At 38.4% G+C, this 23,677-nt stretch overlaps 1 protein-coding gene across 2 annotated transcripts; it reads left to right on the top strand.

Moving 5' to 3' along the window:
• Nucleotides 1-1,069: 1,069 nt before the first annotated feature.
• On the top strand, nucleotides 1,070-10,654 carry LOC140830972 (ras-related protein RABE1c-like). Of its 2 annotated transcripts, none has more exons than XM_073194596.1 (8): nucleotides 1,070-1,207; nucleotides 2,054-2,126; nucleotides 2,203-2,303; nucleotides 2,821-2,886; nucleotides 4,005-4,102; nucleotides 9,782-9,844; nucleotides 9,927-10,019; nucleotides 10,201-10,654. In XM_073194596.1, exons 1-8 carry the CDS (start codon nucleotides 1,135-1,137, stop codon nucleotides 10,282-10,284), a joined length of 651 nt encoding a protein of 216 aa, XP_073050697.1. In that variant the 5' UTR covers nucleotides 1,070-1,134; the 3' UTR covers nucleotides 10,285-10,654. The 2 variants fall into 2 exon arrangements, with proteins under 2 accessions (XP_073050697.1, XP_073050696.1); XM_073194595.1 differs by having other exon boundaries at nucleotides 10,198-10,654.
• The last annotated feature ends 13,023 nt before the right edge of the window (nucleotides 10,655-23,677 follow it).

Here is a 23,677-nt window from a genome sequence, read left to right as displayed (position 1 = left end):
AGTTTTCAGTACTATTCTATTTCGATTGGGTGTATAACTATCATTTGTTGGTATGTTCCGCTGTTATCTCTGATTGTTTTTAATTAAGTTAAGTTGCATGCTTAGTTTTTGATTAGTAGGTGATTCTGGAACGGGTCACTACAATAACTCGAGCTCAGTTCATTAATAACTCGTTTATCATGTTTAACGAGTCTGACTCGAGCTCGGCTCGGCTCGGCTCGGCTCGTCTCGTTAAATAAGTTCATTTTCGAGCTCCTTAAACAAGATCATTTTCGAAGTCGTCGAGCATTCTTAGTCAAAAGACCGACTAAAATATGAGAATTTAAGAGGGTATACTTCCCATTTTATAGTCGTTCATTCACTTCTCTTGCTCTCAAATTTCGATGTAAGACAATGTTAATTATTATTGTACACTTAAGACCCAAAAAACTAGTCGAGCTCGAGCAACATAAACGAGCCGAGTCGACCTTGAGCTCGAGATTAAGATTAAACTCGACTCGATATGATTATATAAAGGATCTCAAACAAAATTTGATGACAAAAACTTGTATGAGACGGTCTCACGGGTCGTATTTGTGAGACAAATATCTTATTTGGGTTATCCATGAAAAAATATTATTTTTTATGCTAAGAGTAATACTTTTTATTGTGAATTTGGGTAAAGTTGACTCGTCTCACATATTAGGATCTTGAGACGGTCTCACATGAGACCCACTCAAATTTGATTAGTTTACATGTATATAATAATAATAATAATAATATAATATAAAAATATGGATGCTATATAAAGCTCGATAATAAAATATTGAAGGGGAACATTTTCGTCGATTTGTTTATAACATGACAGCCCATTCAACTAACCTAGTTATTGTTGAGCGTAATTGGCACCACTCATCGGACGGTGCGCATCTGTCGATCCGTGTCGCCATACACTCGTTCCCCTCTCCCTCCACACTAAAAAAACACGTAAAATTTGATCTCATTTTATTTTGTGTTATTTTCTTCGATTTTACGCACGCTTAGTTGTTTGAGTGATATATTTACTTATGTTTAGATGAATATTCAAGAGTTGTAAGAGATAAAGTTTTGAGAAGGGATTTTGTGCGACTTTGTGGAGTTTGATTTGCTGGGTCAATGGCCACAGCACCGGCGAGGGCTCGAGCAGATTATGATTACCTTATTAAGCTTCTTCTCATCGGTGACAGCGGTTAGTGTTCTTAGTCCTTCAGTTTTACTTTTGGGATTTTTTTTTCATGTTTGATAAATTCACATAGTTTATATAAAATGCTTTATTTGGTCCTATGAAGCTGTTTTTTTTGTGGGAAAAGGTGTCTGTTTTCGGATCTGTAACTGGTAATTTTATGGGATCTTGATTCATGGTATATTCATTATTACTGTGTTGAAAAATGTTGAAATAATGTGCTAAGTACTATGGTACAGAGAGTTTGAATTTTTAATTGATTTTGTGACAAGACCTTTGTTATTTAAGTCCTCCTTTACAGTGAAAGTAAGATTTTCTAACTGGTAATTGATTATCAATGAATTCAAGTGTGAAACATTTTCTTTGGTGTTAGAATTGCTTTGTGAGGATATGTCGTGTGCTTGAGCTTGAGAGCTGCAACAAGTGGTAATAAATGGGGTGTTCTTCTATTTTTTATCAACCATTTTGGTCTAAATATAATTCATCTGTTCCTAAGAATCAGGTTGTATTTTTTCATTTTACGAGATCAAGAGTGCTAGAGTGACAATTGTATTTGTGCTTACAAATCTGCATCATGTTTGGTAAATTTCATAATTTAGTGTAGGCAATGCTCATTGCCCAAGACATTTATTAACATGTAAACAAGAATAAATGAAATAAGTTCAAGAATCATTGATATGAGCCAGTCTCTATGTAATGGATCTCAAAAGCAACTATGTACATAACTACTCGCTTTTCAAAAATTGAATCAAGTGTATAAAGTTACTTGCACAAGTTCACACTCTGATATTGAAAGGATATTTCAAATTCACGGATTGTCAATTTTTTTTACTGTTTTGCTCTATCTAGCAGGTGTCGGTAAGAGTTGTCTTCTTTTACGGTTCTCTGATGGTTCTTTTACGACTAGTTTCATCACCACCATTGGGTGAGTTCTTCTTTGCTGAACATACTATGAACCTATTTTTTGGGATTCTAATCTAATGCTCATGATTCTTCCATAGAATTGATTTTAAAATAAGAACTGTTGAACTTGATGGCAAGAAGATCAAGCTCCAAATTTGGGATACAGCTGGTCAGGAACGATTCCGTACAATCACTACAGGTAAGCTCATTTTTCGGCCTTACTTCACTTGAAAACCCATACATTTTCTTTATTTTTCGGGCAGTGGGATTAGAAGAATTTCGGAGACAGTAAAATAAAATTGTAGTATCTTCTATAAATACGTCTGTGTGAAAAACAAATTCTGTTTTAAGTGTATCACCTGTTATCTTCAATATTACCACTTTCTTCGCATTTAGCAATAAAGGCTGTTGACCTACCAATGATTTTTAACATTAACGATGAGAAAAAAAGAATTTTCCCTGGTTTGCATTTAGACCTATGTGAGGGGTGAATCAGGACTAAGGCATTTAATTAACCGAGAAAATTCAGTACAGCATGCTATCATAATTCGAAAGATTATTTAAAATAACTAGTACCAATGCGGCACTTGAAAGGAGTTACATTCTTTTCAGCTTCTAAAAAATTAGCACTTCAGCCTTTTGTAAGTCTCATAATTATGTTATATGATGCAGACAATTGTTCAAGTTGTTATTCTCAATCCCCTTATTTTCTCCAGCTTACTATCGTGGAGCTATGGGCATATTGTTGGTTTATGATGTTACAGATGAATCGTCCTTTAACAGTAAGGTTTCATTTTTACGTTATCCTTCTGACATGAGTTTTCTATGTACTCTCCTCTCTCCCTCTGTAAAATTTAAGCATATCTCAGTACAAATGGTTTGTATTAAGACATATTGACCTTATTTTGTTGTGAATGTGGGCCTTTAAGTGATATGGCCTAATCGAAATGATATGATCTAACGTAAAACCTCTGGCATTGTGTCGACAAGAATGACCTCCCCCCCCCCTTGTTTCTTTCGTGTTGCCTGCCATATTTATAATGCCCCCCTCCCTTCTCACCTTGTGAAAATGGCAACTTTTCATGTTATTCTAAATCTCTTGAAAGTTCCGATCTAACTCTGAAACTTTCCGAAAATTGTGTATGGAATAACAAGAGGAGTGTAAGGTCTCCCTAAAGATTATATCATTGAAAGTTCCGATCTAACTCTGAAACTTTCCCGAAAATTGTGTATGGAATCACAAGAGGAGTGTAAGGTCTCCCTAAAGATTATATCACCACTTCGTTGTGTTTTGCTTTTTTTTTCTTTTCTGTTTGTCCATATGGCACAAATGATGCACATATATAACAAATTGTATTTTTATATTTTTGTTATAAGGTTATATAGTAGCTTGTTATCGAATCATTTTCTTATGCATAATTATATTTTTAGAATAATATGTTTTATTATAAAGTTGATTGATAACTTTAATTAAAAGCAATTTAAACTATGAAGATATATTATTAACTTACATGAACTTGTATTATATTGATTTCTGTTGTATATTAAAGACAGACAGTAGATAATTTAAGTAGGATATTCTGTAAACTAGCTATTTTATGTACAAAAATTTGCTCATGTATTAATTGATGTTTAATATATATCAAGAACATTTAAGAGTAGTCACCGATTGAAAAAAAAAAGAACATCTAAGAATAGTCTCTTTGGTGTCACAAAAAATGCTACAATAAGGTTGTCTAAATAGTATACAATATAGATAATATGGGTTTTTACATTAATTGATTTAACATTTTTTGAATCAAATGAAAACTAGTTTCCAAATGATTATGTGGATTTTGTTACTTGATTTGGTGGTTTCCTGGTTTCTTAACCCATGTTAAAATCACGGTTCTGTGTTCAGACATTAGGAATTGGATAAGGAACATTGAACAACATGCTTCTGATAATGTCAACAAGATACTGGTAGGGAACAAAGCAGACATGGATGAAAGCAAAAGGGTAATTTTCCCTGTTCCCGATTTCAGTTTTTACTCATAATTCCTTGTATATCGATACTACTGTATTACACAAGAGTGACATAAAAAACTATTTTAATGATCCATTTATCTGTTGTAAAACAATCCTCTTCCCTAAGAATTAGAAAGCATATTAAAATCACCAGTACAATGAGCTTTAAAGTTTTAAGATATTTTTGGATATTTCAGTGAAGTAATAAGAGAAGTCAAGATTACCTTGTAAAGGTACAACACCATGTTAAAAGAGTGACATAGGTTTCTGTTAGGAATAGCCGGTGATAAACCGAAATGCAATATATTAGAAAATGGAAATAACAGAATCTTGTTACAACCAACTCTCTCCTCTCTCACTAACAATTGTTAGAGACTTACTCACTCAATATTTTCTGGATGCCCTCTAACCAACTCTCCCCTCTCTTTTTATACCTCATCCTTACGTGCCTTTCCCTTCCCTTTTCTAACGTATACATTTACAATCTTGGGCCTGGGCCTGGCCTTGTTTATCTCTTCATCTAATGGGTTGGCCAATTCAGTAGACACTGGGCCCGATGTGTTTGGGTCCCTAACATGCCTTGCCTCATCAAAATTCGCCTTGTCCTCAAGGCGAAAATCAGGGAACTGTGTTGAGAAGCTTTCCTTATCTTCCCATGTTGCTTCTTCCATCGGTCTTTCTCTCCACTGGACCAGCAACTGTTGGACTATCTTCCCGTGTACTCGCTTATTCCTTTCATCCAAGATTGCTTCAGGCTCGAAGGAGATAAATAAATCAGCGTCTACTTCACTGGGTAATTTAACTTCATTAGGTTCTTTACCCACAGCCTTTTTTAAACATGACACATGAAAAACAGGGTGTATCTTGGACCCTTCGGGAAGCTTTAGGTGATAAGCCACTTGCCCCACTTTCTTCAATACTTGATAAGGCCCATAATATCTTGCTGCCAGTTTCTGGAACACTCTTGTAGAGACTGAATTTTGGCGGTGTGGTCGTAGCTTTAAATACACCACATCACCTTCTTGAAATTGCACCTCCCTACGCTTTTTGTTGGCATATTTGGTCATCCTCTGTTGAGCTCGCTCCAAATTGTATTTGAGCTGTCTCAGGAGTTCATCCCTATCCACCAAGGCCTGTGATACAGCCGACACCTTTGTTTCCCCTGGTAGAAATTTAGTTACAGTAAGGGGTTTTCTACCATACACCACCTCAAATGGAGTCATTCCAGCAGCAGTTTGATAGGAGGTGTTGTACCAATATTCGGCCCAATGTAACCATTGTGACCAACTCTTGGGTTGCTCGGAGCAAAAACAACGCAGATATGTTTCCACACATTTATTCAAGGCTTCGCTTTGTCCATCTGTCTCCGGATGATAGGCCGTGCTCATCTTGAGTTGGGTTCCTTGTAGTCGAAACAGCTCCGACCAGAATAAACTCATAAACACTGCATCTCTGTCACTGACAATTGTCCTCGGAACTCCATGTAATTTGATCACATTTCGTGTGAAAACTTCTGCTACCAACTTGGCGGTGTAGGGTCTTTTAAGTAGTAGAAAGTGTCCGTACTTTGATAACCTATCAATCACCACCAATATCACTTCAAAACCTTGTGATTTCGGCAGTCCTGTAATGAAATCCATGGCCAGATCTTCCCATATTGCTTCTGGAATCGGTAGAGGTTGCAGCAACCCTGCGGGTGTCATTGCCTCATATTTCTGCCTTTGACAAACCCCACACTCGGACACAAATTTGTAGATATCCTTCTTCATCTTTGGCCAAAAGAAATTGCTTGCAATTCTTTTATACATTCGAAAAGCTCCGGAGTGTCCCCCAAGAGGAGTATCGTGAAATTCCCTCAACAATTTGGAGACCCATGAGGATCCCGGAGGAACAACTAATCTGCCTTTAAAAAGTAAACATCCATTGATTAAAGAATAGTGTTTGCTGCTTTCAGGGGACCTCTTCACTTCCTCTATGATGTTTTTAAGTCCAGGGTCTTTTCTTACTGCCTCTTGAAGCGCTTCCACCCCCGCCCATTCGGTTTTTGTTAAAGCATTCAGTTCTCCCATGCTCTCTCTTCGAGAGAGTGCATCTGCTGCTCCATTGTCTGCCCCTGCTCGGTGTTTTATCTCGAACTCATACCCCAGCAGCTTAGCCAACCAATATTGCTGGTCTGGTGTAGTTATTCGTTGTTGCAAAAGATTTTTCAAAGGCTTATGATCCGTAATCACAACAAACTTGCGGCCCAGTAGGTAATGGCGCCAATGTTGGACTGCCAGAACTAAGGCCATTAATTCTCTCTCGTATGTCGATTTAGACAAAGCTCGATCTGCCAATGCCTTACTGTAAAAAGCAATTGGCTGGCCCTCCTGGTTCAACACTGCTCCTATGCCCACTCCTGAAGCATCGCATTCTATCACAAACTCTTTAGCAAAGTCGGGCATTCTTAATACAGGGGCAATCACCATGGCTTGTTTAAGTCTTTCAAAAGCTCTTTGGGCTTTCTCCTCCCACCCGAATTGATTCTTCTTCAGTTGCTCGGTGAGTGGTCTTGCGATTTTACCGTAGTCTTTAATAAACTTTCGGTAATATCCTGTTAACCCCAGAAATGCCCTCACTCCCTTCGTATTCTGTGGTTGTGGCCAATGCACCACACTTTCAACTTTCTGTTGATCCACTGCTACTCCTTGGGCAGTGATAACATGCCGCAAGTACTCCACCTGTTCTAACCCAAACTGACATTTTTTTTATTCAAGACGAGTTGATGTTGCTGTAATAATTTCAGCACAACTTCCACATGGTGTACATGATCTTCCCAACCCTTACTGTAAATCAAAACATCATCAAAGAAAACTAATACAAATTTTCGCAAATAAGGGCGGAATACCTCATTCATGGTGGCTTGGAACGTTGCTGGTGCATTTTTAAGCCCAAAAGGCATAACTAGGAACTCGTAGTGTCCCTCATGAGTCCTGAACGCGGTTTTGTGGACATCGGCAGCTCGAACCCGGATCTGGTGGTACCCAGATTTGAGGTCCAGCTTAGTAAAATGGGTTGCTCCATGCAGCTCATCAAACAACTCCTCTACCACTGGAATAGGGTACTTGTCAGCAATGGTAATATCGTTTAAAGCTCGGTAGTCAACACAGAAACGCCAACTCCCATCTTTTTTTTTTACTAGTATCACTGGGCTTGAATATGGACTATTGCTGACTTGTATGACTCCCGAAGTGAGCATTTCGCTCACCATCTTCTCGATTTCATCCTTCTGTCGGTGAGCATACCGGTAAGGCCTCACCGATACCGGCCCACAACCCTCCTTTATACTTATAACATGATTTTGACTCCGATTGGGAGGTAACCCACAAGGTTCTTGGAACACCTTCTCATATTTGGTTAACATGTTGCTCATTTCTTCTCCTTCTCCCCCATCTTCCGCCCCACACACCTCTCCTCCCTTCCATTTTAATAAGACAGCCCCATAAAATTCAACCTCACTTACCTTGGCTATCCCTTTGAATGAGACCAGTGATCTGCTGAGGGAGGGATCACCCTTTAGAATAACAGGCTGCTCTCCCCAGCTAAATCGCATTTCCATTCTATCCCAATTCAACAGCACATCCCCCAACGTACGAAGCCAATCAACTCCCAAAATAAGGTCAATACCCCCTAACTCAAACAAATAGCCTTCAATCTGGAATTGGCATTGCCCCAAACCCACCTCCATCTTGCGGCACACCCCTTGACATGATACCCGACACCCATCCCCAAGACACACCCCAAAGAACACGCTCCTGTCAACTTCTAGCCCCAATTCATTTATTATTTTTTTGAAACGAAATTGTGACTCGCGCCACTATCCACCATCGCCACCACCTCCTTTCCAGCCACCTTCGCCCTCATTTTTAACGTTTGTGGTTGATTTATGCCGTTGACAGAATATAACGGTAACTCCAGGGTGTTGTACTCCGCGTGGGTCTCCCCTGCCTCCTCTACATCCCGCCTCGCCTCCTCATTTTTTCTTCTAATTCGACTTGCTCGCACTCGGTATCCTCCCCTTCCTCTTCCGCTAGAATTGTCACCCTCAAGCTTTTTTGGCACATCGGTGCATTGGATGGTAGGGGTCGCCACACTTAAAACACAACCCCTTCTCACGTCTGTGTAAAAACTCTTGATGGGATACCACCCTGTCATCCCGAGATTTTTGATCTGGTGACCTCGTTGTTCCTCCACGACATCCTCCTGAATGATTCCGAGGTCCACCATTATACGATTGCGGTGTGATTTGTGGACTTCGTGTTTTCTGCTCCCCTGGACTCCATGTCCGCGTATAGTTACTGGATGGCGGGTAATTCTTGCCCCGGTCTCTATCATGGGCCGAAACCTGAGTGGCCCAACCCATATTAGTTACCGGTTTAGGTGTATGCCCAAAGCCCAACCCAACCTTACTTCTTCCCCGATCCACCGCCGTCCCATACAATTCTCGCTCCAGCCCTCTTGCTAACATCATTGAACGATCCACCGTTCGGGGTGCATGAACAATCATTCTCCGCCGTATCTCCTCCCTCAACCCACTCATAAAATAACCTAGCCCTTGATCCTCCTGCACCTCGCCCAGCTGCGCAATCAACATCTCAAAACGCTCTATATAAGCGTCTACCGATTGCTGTTCTTGGTTCAGCGATGCCATAAGTTCAAAAGGATTGGCATCAAACCCACTGTAACGTTTGATCAGTTCTTCAGCCAATCTATCCCAACTCATGTTTGGGATTCTTACTTTCATCCATCGGAACCAATGGACAGTAGTACCTTGCATACAAATGTAAGCTAGCTTGAGCCTGCATTCGGGTGGAGATTCGTGGACTTCGAAATATTGCTCCATTTTTCCCAACCAGCCCAAAGGATCTTCTCCTTCAAAAAGAGGTAGTTCAATTTTTTTCAGTGCCATTCTTACCTCCTCTGATGCTTCTTCCTTCCCTTCGTCCAGCCGCACTACACCCGCATCCTTGCCTTGCATTGCGCTTCCCTCCCCTAGCTGTCCTCCCCCTTCATTGCTCCTTACCGTTGCTCCCCCTTGTGCCTTGATCATATGCTCTATCATTTCTTTCAGACTTAGCAATCCTTCCACCGCTTTGTCCATCTTATCCAGTCTGCCTTGCACTTGCGAGATGTTATCTTGCACTCCCATCAACGCCTTCTCCATGCTCTCCATCTTGGCTTCTGATCGTGTGCTGGCCATGGTTTCCCGTCACTCTCTCGGATCCGGCAGGTCGGACCAATTGTTAGGAATAGCCGGTGATAAACCGAAATGCAATATATTAGAAAATGGAAATAACAGAATCTTGTTACAACCAACTCTCTCCTCTCTCACTAACAATTGTTAGAGACTTACTCACTCAATATTTTCTGGATGCCCTCTAACCAACTCTCCCCTCTCTTTTTATACCTCATCCTTACGTGCCTTTCCCTTCCCTTTTCTAACGTATACATTTACAATCTTGGGCCTGGGCCTGGCCTTGTTTATCTCTTCATCTAATGGGTTGGCCAATTCAGTTGACACTGGGCCCGATGTGTTTGGGTCCCTAACAGTTTCTTATGCACCGAACTAATTGGTCAGCCTGGATTCTGTACTTTAGTAAACTGATTATTCTACGGTTGAATATCTTTTAGGCTGTACCTACGTCCAAGGGCCAAGCACTGGCTGATGAATATGGGATCAAATTCTTTGAAACTGTAAGAATCCTTGTGTCCTCCATAGATACTTTAAAAATGCAGTTATGTATACTTAAATGAAATTTGTATTGCATTGCTGCAGAGTGCGAAAACAAATCTCAATGTGGAACAAGTGTTCTTTTCAATAGCTAGAGATATAAAACAAAGGCTTTCAGACAATGACTCCAGAACTGAGGTGAATTTATTGACTCAGCTTGGTTTAAAATAATTATTGAGAGCAAGAGTTAAGAAACGGAACAAGAATTTAGCAGGAGGGTGATTTTTATGTATTTTTGGAGCAAAATTTACATTTTTAAGGAAAAAATGCTCAAGTTTCATGTTTTTTTATTTTTTTGTATTTTGATTTCATGCAGCAGCCTACAGCGATCAAGATTAATCCGGGAGACCCTTCTGCTCGAGCTGGTCAACTAGCCCAGAGATCGGCTTGCTGTGGTTCTTGAAACGATTTAAATAAAAAAACAGAAGCTAATTGTATTGTGGAAAAAGTGCAATTATCTCCTCTGAAACGTGGCCTCACGTCAATGAATGGGTTCTTGTCGTTTGAGAATACGGAATTCAATATCTGGCTTTTGGTTTCGTTTAAATATAATGCTCATTCGTGCTGCGATTCAGTTTGTCTGATAGTGAAATGTATTGTAAAATTCGAAGGGGTTGTTAAACGTGGGCTTGTGGTCTTGTGTTCTCTTGTGTTCTAGTACAAATCTTTACCCCCATTAGGCTAAGTTTTACTGGACTTGAATTCCGATCAAGGAAAGAGACAAATGTTTAACTAATGTTTCGTAGCGGCAAGAGTTGTTTGTTCGTGTGGCTGGTTTCTTGGCTTTTACTAAAAACTTGTTACTAAAATAGTTTCAACATTTTGATAATATCATCGTCAATGTGTATCGAACAAAATTAACGTGCTGTTGATTTCTTGAAATTTGGTTGATGGAGATAAAATAGGATATAATTTATTTAAATAAAGAAAAGGATATGGTAAGGGATAAAGCATAAGGTGGAAGATGATTTATGATCGACCGTATGTAAATGTTTGAGGAAATTATGTTTGTTGCCCGTGTGTGAACTGTCAAAAGGCATGGAAAATCAGTATCTTTAAAAACTCCACGAATCCCTTGAAAATGGAATTATATTTGAAGGGAATTCAAGATGAAACTTCACAAATTGGAAGCTATGACAGATATGGATGAACTCTTTTTGATTGAATAATATCTCCAGAAAATTTCAAGAACGATAATCAATAATCTGCACATTTACACTTCATATACACAGCAGCATACGCGAACAAGAACATACACATTCTTCCCCTTCATGCATCAAAATAAACCATTTCTTCATGGGAATTCAAATATTCAAACTCAGGATTATAAATAAACGCATGCTTGGCAGCTCATACAAAATAAATTCTATAATTTCCCCAACTTACCAAAGTTTAGTGTTAGCCTCTGTACACATGGAAGACATATTACATCCCATCTTACATCTAAATCCACATACCAAGACAAAAATATGGTCATAGATTTAGCTTTTCCTTCCCGTAAATATGCTGAAGCTCGCGTGTCGCAGCTTGGTACAATTCTAGTGCCAGAATACAAGAAATAAGCAACAAGGAAGGTGAATTGGGAAAGTGGGGAAATGTTTTATAATATGACAGTTTCAATACCTTTCCAAATGCGGAACACTCTCTGATTAAGAGGAGAGCTAGTCACTGCCTGAACAGCATCGAACAGCATACTTTCTGGTGTGCTGCTCAACTCCTGAACTATCTGGTAGATCGTCTTCCCATTTTCAAAGTATATGTGGTTGTTTGGGTGCGCTTGGTTTTGCAATTTGAATGACGCTCAAATTCCTATGCATTAAGTGCCTTCATTGGAAGAGAAAATATTGTAACATGTTACAGAAGAGAAGATAGCTATTGTCTATTTGGAAGGAAAAATACATAGATGGCTTGCTTACCTTGGAGAAGTTACAAGATTTGCAGCCGCAAAGATAGCCTAGGCCTTTGATGATTCCACGAAGCTCCTTTTTACATGCAGGGAGAATACTTCCCATAAATCATCAAAAAATATAATAAAATTTATGATAGAAAGAAGATCAAACTTAAGAGATACTCATTTCCCGAGAGACAGATATTATTGGATCTCGGTTTTCTTATGTCTAAATACAGCGGAATTTTAAAAATTTTAGATCTTGACATTCAAGATGTCTATGGACACTCGTATGGTTTTATTATTAAACATTCACCGGGAGTTTAAACTTTATGCATTTGGTGAAAGATTCACACGGCTCCAACTATTCCGGGGTTAGCAGACATAGCTCTTGATGAATTCTCTACGAACTTTCTTCAAATCTCTTTTTTATCAAGTCCACAACTAGTTCGTTTGTTCCTCTTCCAAATAGCGCTAGAATATTTGAAAGAGGTTGCGTAGAGATTAATTAAAACGAGAGACGGCTCAAAATCCTTTTCAAAATAGGGAGGGCCGAAAATTGAGAGGAGGAGGGATTGTGATTTTCGAAAATCACAAAGAGGATGGAGGCTTGATTGGTGGCTAGGGTTATGGCTTATTTACAACCTTTTATAATAAAGTCATGACCGAATATCCATAATTAACATTAATGGACTTGATTAATTAATTAGACTAGTCCAACTAGTTTAATTAATTAATCAAAGTCAATTAAAAACTTTAATTGTTTAGTATGTCGGACTTGTACTCCTACAAGCCCATTAATTAAATCAAATACTTAATAGACTTAATTAATTACTCTAGTCCAACTAATGTAATTAATTAATTATTATTTTAAAATCCAATTAAGAACCTTAAATAATTTGTATATTGGTCTTGTACTCCTACAAGCCCATGATACATACACCCATTACGTTTAATTTAAATCCATTAAAATTTCAACATTTGAAGTTAATATTCAAATTATAAATTCAACTCCTTGAATTTATCACCTCCAAAACTTAATATTTAATAAACTCAATTTTTTGAGTTTAATAAATTAAATTCTAAAATTTTACAAATTCAACTCCTTGATTTTATTCTCTCCAAACTTCATAAATTCAACTTCTTGAATTTACTATCTCATAAATTCAACTCCTTGAATTTATTTTCTCAAAATTTAATTATCATAAATTCAACTCCTTGAATTTACTATATCATAAAATATATTCAACTTCTTGAATTTATTCTCTCAACGGGAACAAATGATTCAGTACTTGTGTGACCCTCAATGGTTCAAGTATACAGCTAGCCGTGAGTTCACAACTCCTTGTAATTCAGGACATAATCCTTTATTCGGGCTTACCCTTATTTGCCTCATTCTATGTATCAACAATTGATCATGAGAATGTCAGAAATCATATTTCTGATTAAACCCAACGAATCATGGTGAGAGCATCTAGTAGCATCGCCCCGTGATTCTCTAGGTATCACTGATAGTTCCTGCAAGAACCAGTCGTTTATGATTAACGTACAGTACGGTCCCTTCATCTCATATATCCCGATCGAATCTGCAACTATTGGTTCATCGAGGGTTGCATATAAATTTGATAACTATGTGACATATATAAATAGTGGCATCGCATGTATTATTGGAGAACTCCTTCTCCAACGTACATCTCATAATCTGACCAGATATTCCACGTACTCAGATCACATAGGATATCCACACCCATAGGTGAGCGGTGAATCCCCGACTACAATGCACTAGATCCTAAATATGTCACAACTGTACCCAATCTCGCCACCTGATAACTCTTTTGGAGTCGGAAAACGAGTCTAAGCACAAACCTAGCATGTAGAGCCGTAGTGTTGTCACGGGACGTAAGTCCGAGGGAAAGTACGAGAGAGGGTAGTTTGATATAATCATCATATGGCTATCCTTCCACGCATATGGTGAAGAATGACATTGCTCCAGAAATTCCTGTGCTTCGACACCTTCCACGCATCTCTTTATAACTTGGTCAGTAGACCTCTTGTATACAAATGGATCATCCCACAAGAATAACTTGATATGACGGAAAAAATTCTTTTTCTGATGATGGTTTAAATCTAGAGGAAAGGTATCACAAGACAAAAAATTCACAATATCACCAAACCAAAGAAGTACAAAATTTACCTCGAAGAGCTGTTCATCTGGAAATACTTCTTTTATGGCTCCCTCTTCTTTCTTCTCATCTAACTCAAGTCTCTTCAAGTGGTATGCCACTTGATTCTCACTCTCCTTCTTATCTTTGACCTCGAAGTCAAATTTTTGTAGTAGCAAATTCCAGCTTATCAAGCATGTTTTTGCTTCTCTCTTGGAGAATAGGTAGCAAATAACTGCATGGTCAATAAAAACAACTACCTTTGTGTTGGTCAGATAAGGCCTGAATTTGTCAAAGGAAAATACTACTGCAAGCATCTAATTTTCAGTCGTAGTGTGATTTTATTGTGCCGCATCCATGTTGCGACTTACATAGTAAATTGTCCTAAACATCTTTTCTCTTCTTTGGCCCAAGACAACGCCAACTGCATGGTCACTCGCATCACACATTAATTCAAATGGTTCATTCCAGTCTGGCACAATCATAATTGGTGTTGTCACCAATGCTTTCTTAATCTTCTTGAATGCTTGCAAACAATCATCATAAAGATAAAAGTAGACTTTTTTCAAGCAAATTACATAGGGGTTTAGTGATTTTAGAGAAATATTTAGTAAATCTATTATATAACCCCGCATGTCCTAGAAAACTCCTTAGTCCTTTGTTGTTCCTTGGTGGAGGAATTTTTTCAATTGCAATCACTTTGGCTCTGTCTACCTCTAATCCCCTAGAAGACACTTTATGTCCAAGAACAATACCCTCTTGGACCATAAAATGACATTTCTCCCAATTAAGAACTAGGTTATTTTCTTGAAATCTCTGCAAAATAAGGGATATGTTATGTAAATAATGATCAAACAAAGAGCCAAATACCAAGAAGTCGTCCATGAAGACTTCCATGATTTCCTCTACATCTCTAAAAATATGGACATCATGCACATCTGGAAAGTAGCAGGTGCATTGCATATCCCAAAATGCATCCTCTTAAAAGCGAATGTTCTATAGGGACAAGTGAAAGTAGTCTTCTTCTGATCTTCTAGCGTTATAGTATCTGAATATAACCTGAATAACCATCTAAAAAACAATAATGACAATAACCAGCAAGTCCATCAAACATCTGATCAATAAAAGGCAATGGAAAATAATCTTTACGTGTGGCATTGTTCAACTTCCTATAGTCAATACATACTCGCCAACCAGTTACAGTACGAGTAGATATTAGTTCATCATTTTCATTTCTTACCACAGTTATTCCACTTTTTTTAGGTACAACTTGCACAAGAAACACCCAACTACTGTCAGAAATAGCATAATCACCCCATCATTTAACAATTTCAGCACCTCATTTTTTACAACTTCTTTCATCGCTGGATTTAACCTCATCTGGTGATCCACATAAAGAGTATATGACTCCTCCATCAAAATTTTATGCATGCTTATATTGGGGCTAATTCTCTTAATATCAGAAATTGGTCATCCTAATGCAGTTTTAAATTTCATCAATACTCTCAAAAATTTATCTTTTTCATCACAAGTAAGGGAGGAAGAAATGATTACTGGGTATGTCGACCTCTCACCTAAAATGCATAGCAAAGATGGCTTGGCAGCCTTCAAATCAGGGGAAGATGATATTACTTCTGTTTGCTTCTCTATCTTCAACTCCTCAAGCGGTGCATATTTTTTTCTTTATTTTTGCAATCCATCAAGAGCAGTTCCAGTGGAATTAATCAAACAAGTTTCTCTTTCACTTCCCAATCATCTTTATCAGCAGTTCCAGTGGAATTAATCAAACAACTCTCCAAAGGATCCCTAATTACTGCACAATCAAGAAACACACATGATTCTATAACATCAATACTTTTACAATTGCTTACCTCATTTGCTCCCTTAATGACATGATAGATATTAAAGATGACTGCTTCTCCACCAACTCTAAAGGTGAATTCTCCCATATGAAATCTATCAATGCTCTTCTAGTTGCTAGGAAAGATCTCCCAAAGATTAATGGAGCATCATGATCTTCTTCCAAATCTAAAATTACAAAATCAGCAGGAAAAATAAATTTATCAACTTGTACCAGTACATCTTCAATGATCCCACGTGGATACATGAGACTCCTATCAGCAAGCTACAAAGTGATAGTGGTTGGTTTAACCTCTTCAAGCTCTGTTGAGGATCGAAGTTGAGTTTAGAGGGGGGGTGAATAAACTCTACTCGTTTTTCGTTCTGATGAGGTACTAAAATCCTGTTAAGGATAGTAGTTGATCTTGTGCGAATACTTTCACCTGATTACAATAAAACGTGCGGAAACAATCTGATGAAGTAGTTGAAAAACAATAAAACAGTAAGGCAGCAGTTGTTTATGGAAGTTCGAAGATAAACTCTTCTACGTCTCCCCTTCTCCTGTTTCCAGAAGGTATAACTAAAAGACTTTGGATATTACAGTACAACTCTTGTACACACCCACTTCAGAAGGACTTACACCTCAGCCTACTGAAACTCTTAGTTTCTCAACTCACAAAAATGCGAAACACAAAGTTCTGAAAAGACTCTTTTCAGATTACAGACTCTTCTTGATAAAGTATAAATGATGTAAAGATTATGAAGAGTGTAAGAATCAGTAGCACAAGATGATCTTCGAAAGATCAGATATAAGCTATGAAGCGTGTGCTACTTTTCTTTGTGTTGAACTTTAAGTACTCAAGAAATTTTTGATATTCGTCTGATAAGAGAGAAGCTTTGTTCCTTGAAGAATGATAATAAGCGAAGTGTGTTGTCGAACAAGGATTTGATCCAAGTATATATAATCGACTGAGTTCAACGTTCACAATCAGAGTATGTCTTCAGATAACTGATACAATCAGCTTTATTACCGAAAGAAGTTCCTGCAGAAAAGCTATAAAACAATCAGTCTTGTTTTATACTTAATTGGGTAAAGTGCATTAAATGACTCCGTATAGTATTTAATGCTGCAATTAATACTAGTACTAGGAACTCTTTAACGGTAACAATTAAGATAGCAACGTTAGAAAACGTTCTCTACTGGTTTTGTATTGTTATCCCTTTCTACTGGTTTAGTTATAGTAGATCAGCAGCTACTGATAAGTTATTCTATTGTTCTGGTCTGCTGGTCTACTGGTCTTAGTTATCATCGCCACAATAAAATTCATGTCTAACAATTTCCCCCTTTGTGGTGATGCCAAAACCTAAACAGTAGAAAGTCGTTAAGTAAAACAGATAATCATTTAAACAAAAGGATAATGTCAATAAAGTATTAAGATAAAAAAAATCAATCGGTTCCAATATCCCTGTAAATGATTTCTTCATTCTGAGGTTCTTGATCTCTTCTGTTAGAAGGTTCAGCCTCATCTTCTGGTTGCCTAGCTCCTGCTTGATCTCCTCTATCTCCTCTATCTTCCCCCTTTTTGGCATCAGCGGCAACCACATGGGCAAAGAGGTCATTCAATCTGTCGGAAATATTTTGAATGCCATCGGTTAGCATCTCTAGATACGGAGTCTGAGAAGAGATGCGATTATCCAATGCAGTGATAGATTGATTCTGAGAGTCAATCTTGGCATCCAAAAGTTCCACAGAAGTAGACAGTGATCGAAAGAGATCATCATGATCAGTGATTCGATTGAGGATATCATCTTGAGCAAGCATGATGGTGCCGTGAGTTCTTGATATAGCTTGTCTGAAAACGACGGTTTCAGCATACATCTTTTGCATGGTCTCCGCCGTGTTGTAGATGTGTTTGCTCATTCGTTCTCTGAAGGATTGAGCACCACTGAATTCCGAAATGTTTTCACAAGATATACGTTTCACTAAATCAGATATGTTGTTGAGTTCTCGTTGTAGAGACTCAATCTGATCTTCCAGGTTAAAAGCATCTGATTCCGGGGAGGGAGTTCGCGCAAGAATGCGTTGCTTAATCTCAGAAAGACGAGAGTTCGTCTCAGTCAGAACAGGATGAGAGACAGTCAACGCAGTAGAAACAAGATTAGCATTCATCAAGGCAGTAGAAGGAGCAGGGTCTGCTGTGCTTTCTGCTGGAATTGCAGAAACAGTAGGTTCATCAGCAACCATGGGAAGAGCAATTTCTTCAGTAGGAACGGCCAAGTCAGAGGCCAAAGCTTCTTCCGTTGGTGCAATAACAGCCTGTGAATCTGATGGTTCTTCAGTAGAAGGTGCAGAAGGCTGATCCAGAAGAATGTTCATTTCTGCTTGATGAGCAGCAGAAAACATCTCTAAATTCGGCAGTAAAGAAGTAGCATCTGGTTCTGCTATTTGTTGCCCTGGGTTAGGAGTAACAGAAGGTGGCAATGAAGTAGCCGGTGCTGCTTCCAGAGTAGTAGAGACTGAAGGGACAATCGATTCAATGACTTCCTCAACCGAAGCCAGTTCATGCACGGACAATAGTGATGATGACGGAATGGGCCTTGTTGGAGATGCAGGAGTACTAAGAGAAGAAGCCTTTGGGGAGGCTGTGGTCCTTTCCTCAACTGTCTGAGTCTGTTGAAAGTCTGGAACAAGGCCAACATGATAGACAATAGGCTCTCCAAAGCCTTGTTCTTGAGCAAGAAGTTGCTCACTCATCTGCTTTAACCTGTCAGATAGAATCATAATAACATTTTGATCCTGAACAGCAGTAGGAACAGCAGGATCAAAATTTGATTGAAGAACTTTCAGAACCGATTCTAATTTCTGACATTTCAGCTGATCGAGGATGAAATTCCTTCTTCGCAAGGCCTCGATGACATTTTCTGTTTTTGCCAGCTGAAAAATCTTCTTTTCTGCATTCATCATCTTGCCATAATTCCCTTTTGTTTTGAAGTAAGCAAAAGAATGGAAAAGACGAACTGAGTGTCATTCATCAAAAAAATGCATGTCATCGTTTGCAGAGGTCTCAATCTCGGCTAGATGAAGATCAACGCCGGTGGTGACAGTGGTCTTGTGACCAAAAATAGGTTGTTCTTCAACCATTTTTCCTTTGCCTTTGTCAGAAGATGAAATAGGCACGATGGGTCGAAAAGCAGAAGACCCGCTTGCTGGTTCTCGAATAACTATTCCAGATGTTGGCTTGAAAACAGTAGCAGTAGAAGGTGCTGAAATAGATACAGTAGCGTGTGCAGTGGAAGAAGCAGTTGATCGAGCAGAAGGAACCGCTTCTGGAAAGACCTGTCGAATAGGTACTTTCTCAATTTCAGACAGTGCTGCTGTCTTCTTAATCTTAAGAATGGTGCGCGGTTTCTTCTTGGCTGGGGTTGGCACTGCTGGTTGAACAGCAGCAGCAGACTCTTCTGATGCTGTTTGTCTGAATCCGTCGAAATAACCACTCGTTTCTTTGAAATTTTCTTTTGAGGTTTTGAAGCCTCAGAAGCAGTTTCCCCAATTTCCTTCTTCAACGCAACAAACTCCGCCACGGTTGGCTTAGGCCTTAAAGCCAGTACATTTGCAGCATCAATCATGGTGACTGAAGTAGCATCTAGATCACTGGTAGAGGCAAAACCAGCATCCTTGAGCATAGCGCTGATCTGAACAGCAAAACCAAAACTCCTCCTGACAACCATATCCTTCATAATTCTGAAAATAAAATGACTCCAGTCCACCTTAATCCCCTTAGTGATGGCAGTCATTACTTGAACCTTCTCCTTCGTCAACTTGTCGAAGGTGCCAGCTTTGATCAAAATAGCTTTAGCCACAATATCGGCCAGAATCTGATATTCTATTTTGAGCAATTTCTTGTGACAAGAAGGAGACACTTCTTCTCCAGATGCTGAGAAAGAGCTGAGTGCAACAGACATATCTGTCTTGGAAATATCAGAAAGTTCAGACGTACCTGAAAGTGGAAGGAGGAAGGTTGCTCCTAAGTGTGCGGCATCAATAGAGATAGATGCATCTCCTTGAGTATGAACAATCCTTCCTTCATGCAATGTTGCTTTAGCGTAAAATTCCAGAAGAGCATTTTTGTAAATAACTGCTGGTGCTTCTAGGAATTTCCTGAGTCCCGATTTTTCAATATCCTGAAACATTTTCATGAGATTCTCATCCTTGATGTTGAGAACCGAAGCAAAGTTAACTTGATAAGCGTTAAGAGTGTATGCTCCAGCCATTTCTGTATGTAGATAAAATTGGATAAACTTTGCAGTAGTTAGAGATGATATGAGAGAAAGCAGTAGCTGAATAACGATATATATGAAACAGTGAAGGTGAAAAGGTGAAATTTGAAATAGATATACAGCCGTCAAATAAACATAAAGACACGTGTCAGTATGTCTTTGGTTGAGTGTTTGAAAAGTTTTGCAGAAACTGTCAGATATACGAATGATTTGAAAATTTTGAAAAAGGGCGGGCTGTCCAGACGGTTACTAAAAAAAATCAGAAGAGGATTGTCATTTTATGATAACGTCTGCTGGAAGTTTCAGGGTGCTGAAATATTTAAGCACTTTGACAAAAACCAGCAGACTTGAAGTTTTATCGAAAAGACAAACATTCTCTCTGTTTTCTGAAAAGGTGTCAAACTCTTAGTCTGACTAAAATACTGTTCCCCCTCGGTAAATGCAATTAATAAGTGGTCATAATTGCGACAAGTGACTCTTGGCCATCTCTCAATCTGAGCCGTTGAAAATGAACAGTCGCAATCTTGCGATTCGCAAGAGTCTTTGTTCCCTCTATAAATACCTGCATATCTTGAACGAAGTTAAACAGATGAACTTCAAAAATGAAAACTCAAGTAAAAAGAGAGTTGGAGTTTGATTCAGGAGTCGAAGCAAAACTGTTCAGAGAGAAGTTTGAGGATATCATTATTTTCGTAATGATCTTGAAATACACTCCTGGAGTTGTAGTTTCCACAGTCAAGCAGATCTGTTGCTTCGATTGAGTTTGAAATGTAGCATCGATTTCTTCCAGAAGCATGCTAATGCAATAAGAGAGTGCTGGTGGATTGATGATGCTGAAATCCTCTATGATGCCCTGTAAGGCATAAAAAAAATACATTAGTGCTGACAAGACCCAAGCTTGCTAGACTCTTTCTAGGCCTTGAGCTTGCTGGATTCTCTTGTTCCTGTTGAAGTACTTTGCAAGCAAATAACAGAGAACTATTATTACTGAAGACAAAAGCTAAATGTAACGCTACTGGTTAAATAGCATTGAAGATCTACTGTTTTTACTTTTGCATCGTGTAATGTACTGAAATGGTTTCTAATAAAGTTCCAGTTTACGTATTTGACTTTCCTTCTGCTTTTCTGCAAATATCTTACTGTTAGTTCAATACGATAAATAAGCGAGTAAGAATAAAAGTTAACTAAGATAACAGAAAATAATCAAGTTAAATCTATCAAACCAAGAGAATTACGAAAGTAAGAAAACTTATTTTCTGGTAAGGGTTTTGTGAAGATATCTGCTGTTTGTTGATCAGTAGAAACATATTCCAGACGAATGTTCTTCTACTGCACATGATCTCTAATAAAGTGATGTCTGATGTCTATGTGCTTCGTTCTGGAATGAAGTACTGGATTTTGTGTGATTGCAATTGCACTGGTATTGTCACAGAATATAGGTGATTTGGAGGCTTGAATCTCATAGTCTCTTAACTGTTGTTGAATCCACAGTATCTGAGAGCAGCAGCTTCCAGCAGCCAGATATTCTGCTTCTGCAGTAGATGTGGCTATGGAAGTCTGTTTCTTGCTAAACCAGGATATCAGCATATCACCAAGAAATTGACAAAACCCACTTGTGCTTTTTCGGTCTAGTTTGCAACCTGCATAATCAGCATCTGAATATCCAATAAGATTTAACGATGAATCATTGGGATACCATAAGCCGACATTTTGAGTTCCTTTCAAGTACTTCAAAATACGTTTAGCAGCAATATAATGAGATTGTTTGGGGTTAGATTGAAATCTAGCACAAATGCAAACAGCAAACATGATATCTGGTCTACTGGCAGTTAAATATAATAATGAACCAATAAGACCTCGATACTGAGTTACCTCTACTGGAATACCACTTTCATCTTTATCAAGCTTAATAGATGAACTCATTGGAGTAGAAGCAGCAGAGCATGCTTCCATTCCAAACTTTTTCAGAAGCTCCTTGGTGTACTTGGCTTGATTTATAAAGATTCCAGTCTCTGATTGCTTAATCTGTAATCCTAGGAAGAATGTTAATTCTCCCATCATACTCATTTCGAATTTATCCTGCATCAATTTTCCAAACTTTGCACATAATTTGGGGTTAGTTGACCCAAAAATAATGTCATCAACATAGATCTGTACTAACAGAATGTGCTTATTCTTGACTAGAGTAAATAAAGTTTTATCTACTCCTCCAATGGTAAAATCATGATCAATAAGAAACTGAGATAGAGTGTCATTCCATGCTCTAGGTGCCTGTTTTAGACCATATAATGCTTTGTGTAATTTAAATACATGATGAGGAGAGAAATGATCGATAAAACCTGGAGGTTGTTCGACGTATACTTCTTCTTGTAAAAGACCATTTAGAAAAGCACTTTTCACATCCATTTGATATACTTTGAAATTCTTGAAAGCAGCAAAGGCTAAGAATATTCTGATTGCTTCGAGCCTTGCTACTGGTGCATAAGTCTCATCAAAGTCTATGCCTTCTTCTTGTCTGAAGCCTTGAGCTACCAATCTAGCTTTATTTCTCACCACTGTGCCTTCTTCATTGAGTTTTTTTCTGAATACCCACCGAGTTCCAATGACAGCTCGGTGAGATGGTCTAGGTACTAGAAACCAAACTTCATTACGTTTGAATTGATTCAGCTCTTCTTGCATGGCTTCAATCCAACTAGGATCCAGAAGAGCTTCTTCAATTTTCTTTGGTTCATCCTGAGATATAAAAGCAGCATGCATGTATTCATTAAGCATTTGCCTTCTGGTTCTCAAAGGCGCTGCTGGATTACCAATAACCAATGATGGAGGATGAGATTTTCTCCAGATAAACGGATTTAAATGGACATCTTCCTGATTTGATATGTTAAGATTGTCTTCTACAGAACCAGTAGTAGGTTCTTGAACATCTTCTGCTGGTATTGGTAGATCCAAGTTCTGTACTTCTGGTTCCACTATTGGTATGTCTGGTTCTGGATTTTGAAGATCCTTGGTATTTGCTTCTACATCATCTTCACTGTCAATTTCCAAGTGAATCATGTCTAACATGTTACTTAAATCAGATATGTTAGAAATTTCAGCACTGCTGTCTTCATCGAAGACAACATGAATCGATTCTTCAACATTAAGAGTTCTATTGTTGAAGATTCTAAATGCTCTGCTTACAGCAGAGTAACCAAGAAATATTCCAGCATCTGATTTTGAGTCAAATGCAGTCAAATGATTTTTGCCATTATTTAGCACGAAGCATTTGCAACCAAACACATGAAAATAAGATACTTTGGGCTTCTTCCCTTTCCATATTTCATAAGGGGTCTGATTGTGCCTTTTGTTGACCATAGATCTGTTTTGCGTGTAACAAGCAGTATTGATGGCTTCAGCCCAGAAGCGCTGAGAGATGTCTGCATCTGCTAGCATTGTTCTAGCAGCTTCTTTTAGAGTTCTATTTCTCCTCTCAGCTACTCCGTTTTGTTGAGGTGTTCTGGCAGCTGAATATTCATGATGAATCCCTTGTTCATTCAAATATAACTCAAGATACTTGTTAGTGAACTCAGTACCCCGATCACTTCTGATTTTGATGATGGTAGTAGATTTTTCATTTTGAATCCTTTTCA

This window comes from Primulina eburnea, chromosome 4 (assembly GCF_022965805.1).
Source record: "Primulina eburnea isolate SZY01 chromosome 4, ASM2296580v1, whole genome shotgun sequence".
Taxonomy (NCBI): Eukaryota; Viridiplantae; Streptophyta; class Magnoliopsida; order Lamiales; family Gesneriaceae; genus Primulina; species Primulina eburnea.
This window is presented reverse-complemented; position numbering and strand designations above follow the sequence as displayed.

Excerpts from the sequence above, each read along its gene's own strand:
- LOC140830972 (XM_073194595.1), top strand. The coding sequence starts at position 1,135 with ATGGCCACAGCACCGGCGAGGGCTCGAGCAGATTATGATTACCTTATT. Across the intron at positions 2,127-2,202 it reads AGTTTCATCACCACCATTGG|AATTGATTTTAAAATAAGAA; the intron begins GTGAGTTCTTCT and ends ATTCTTCCATAG. Across the intron at positions 2,887-4,004 it reads AGATGAATCGTCCTTTAACA|ACATTAGGAATTGGATAAGG; the intron begins GTAAGGTTTCAT and ends TTCTGTGTTCAG.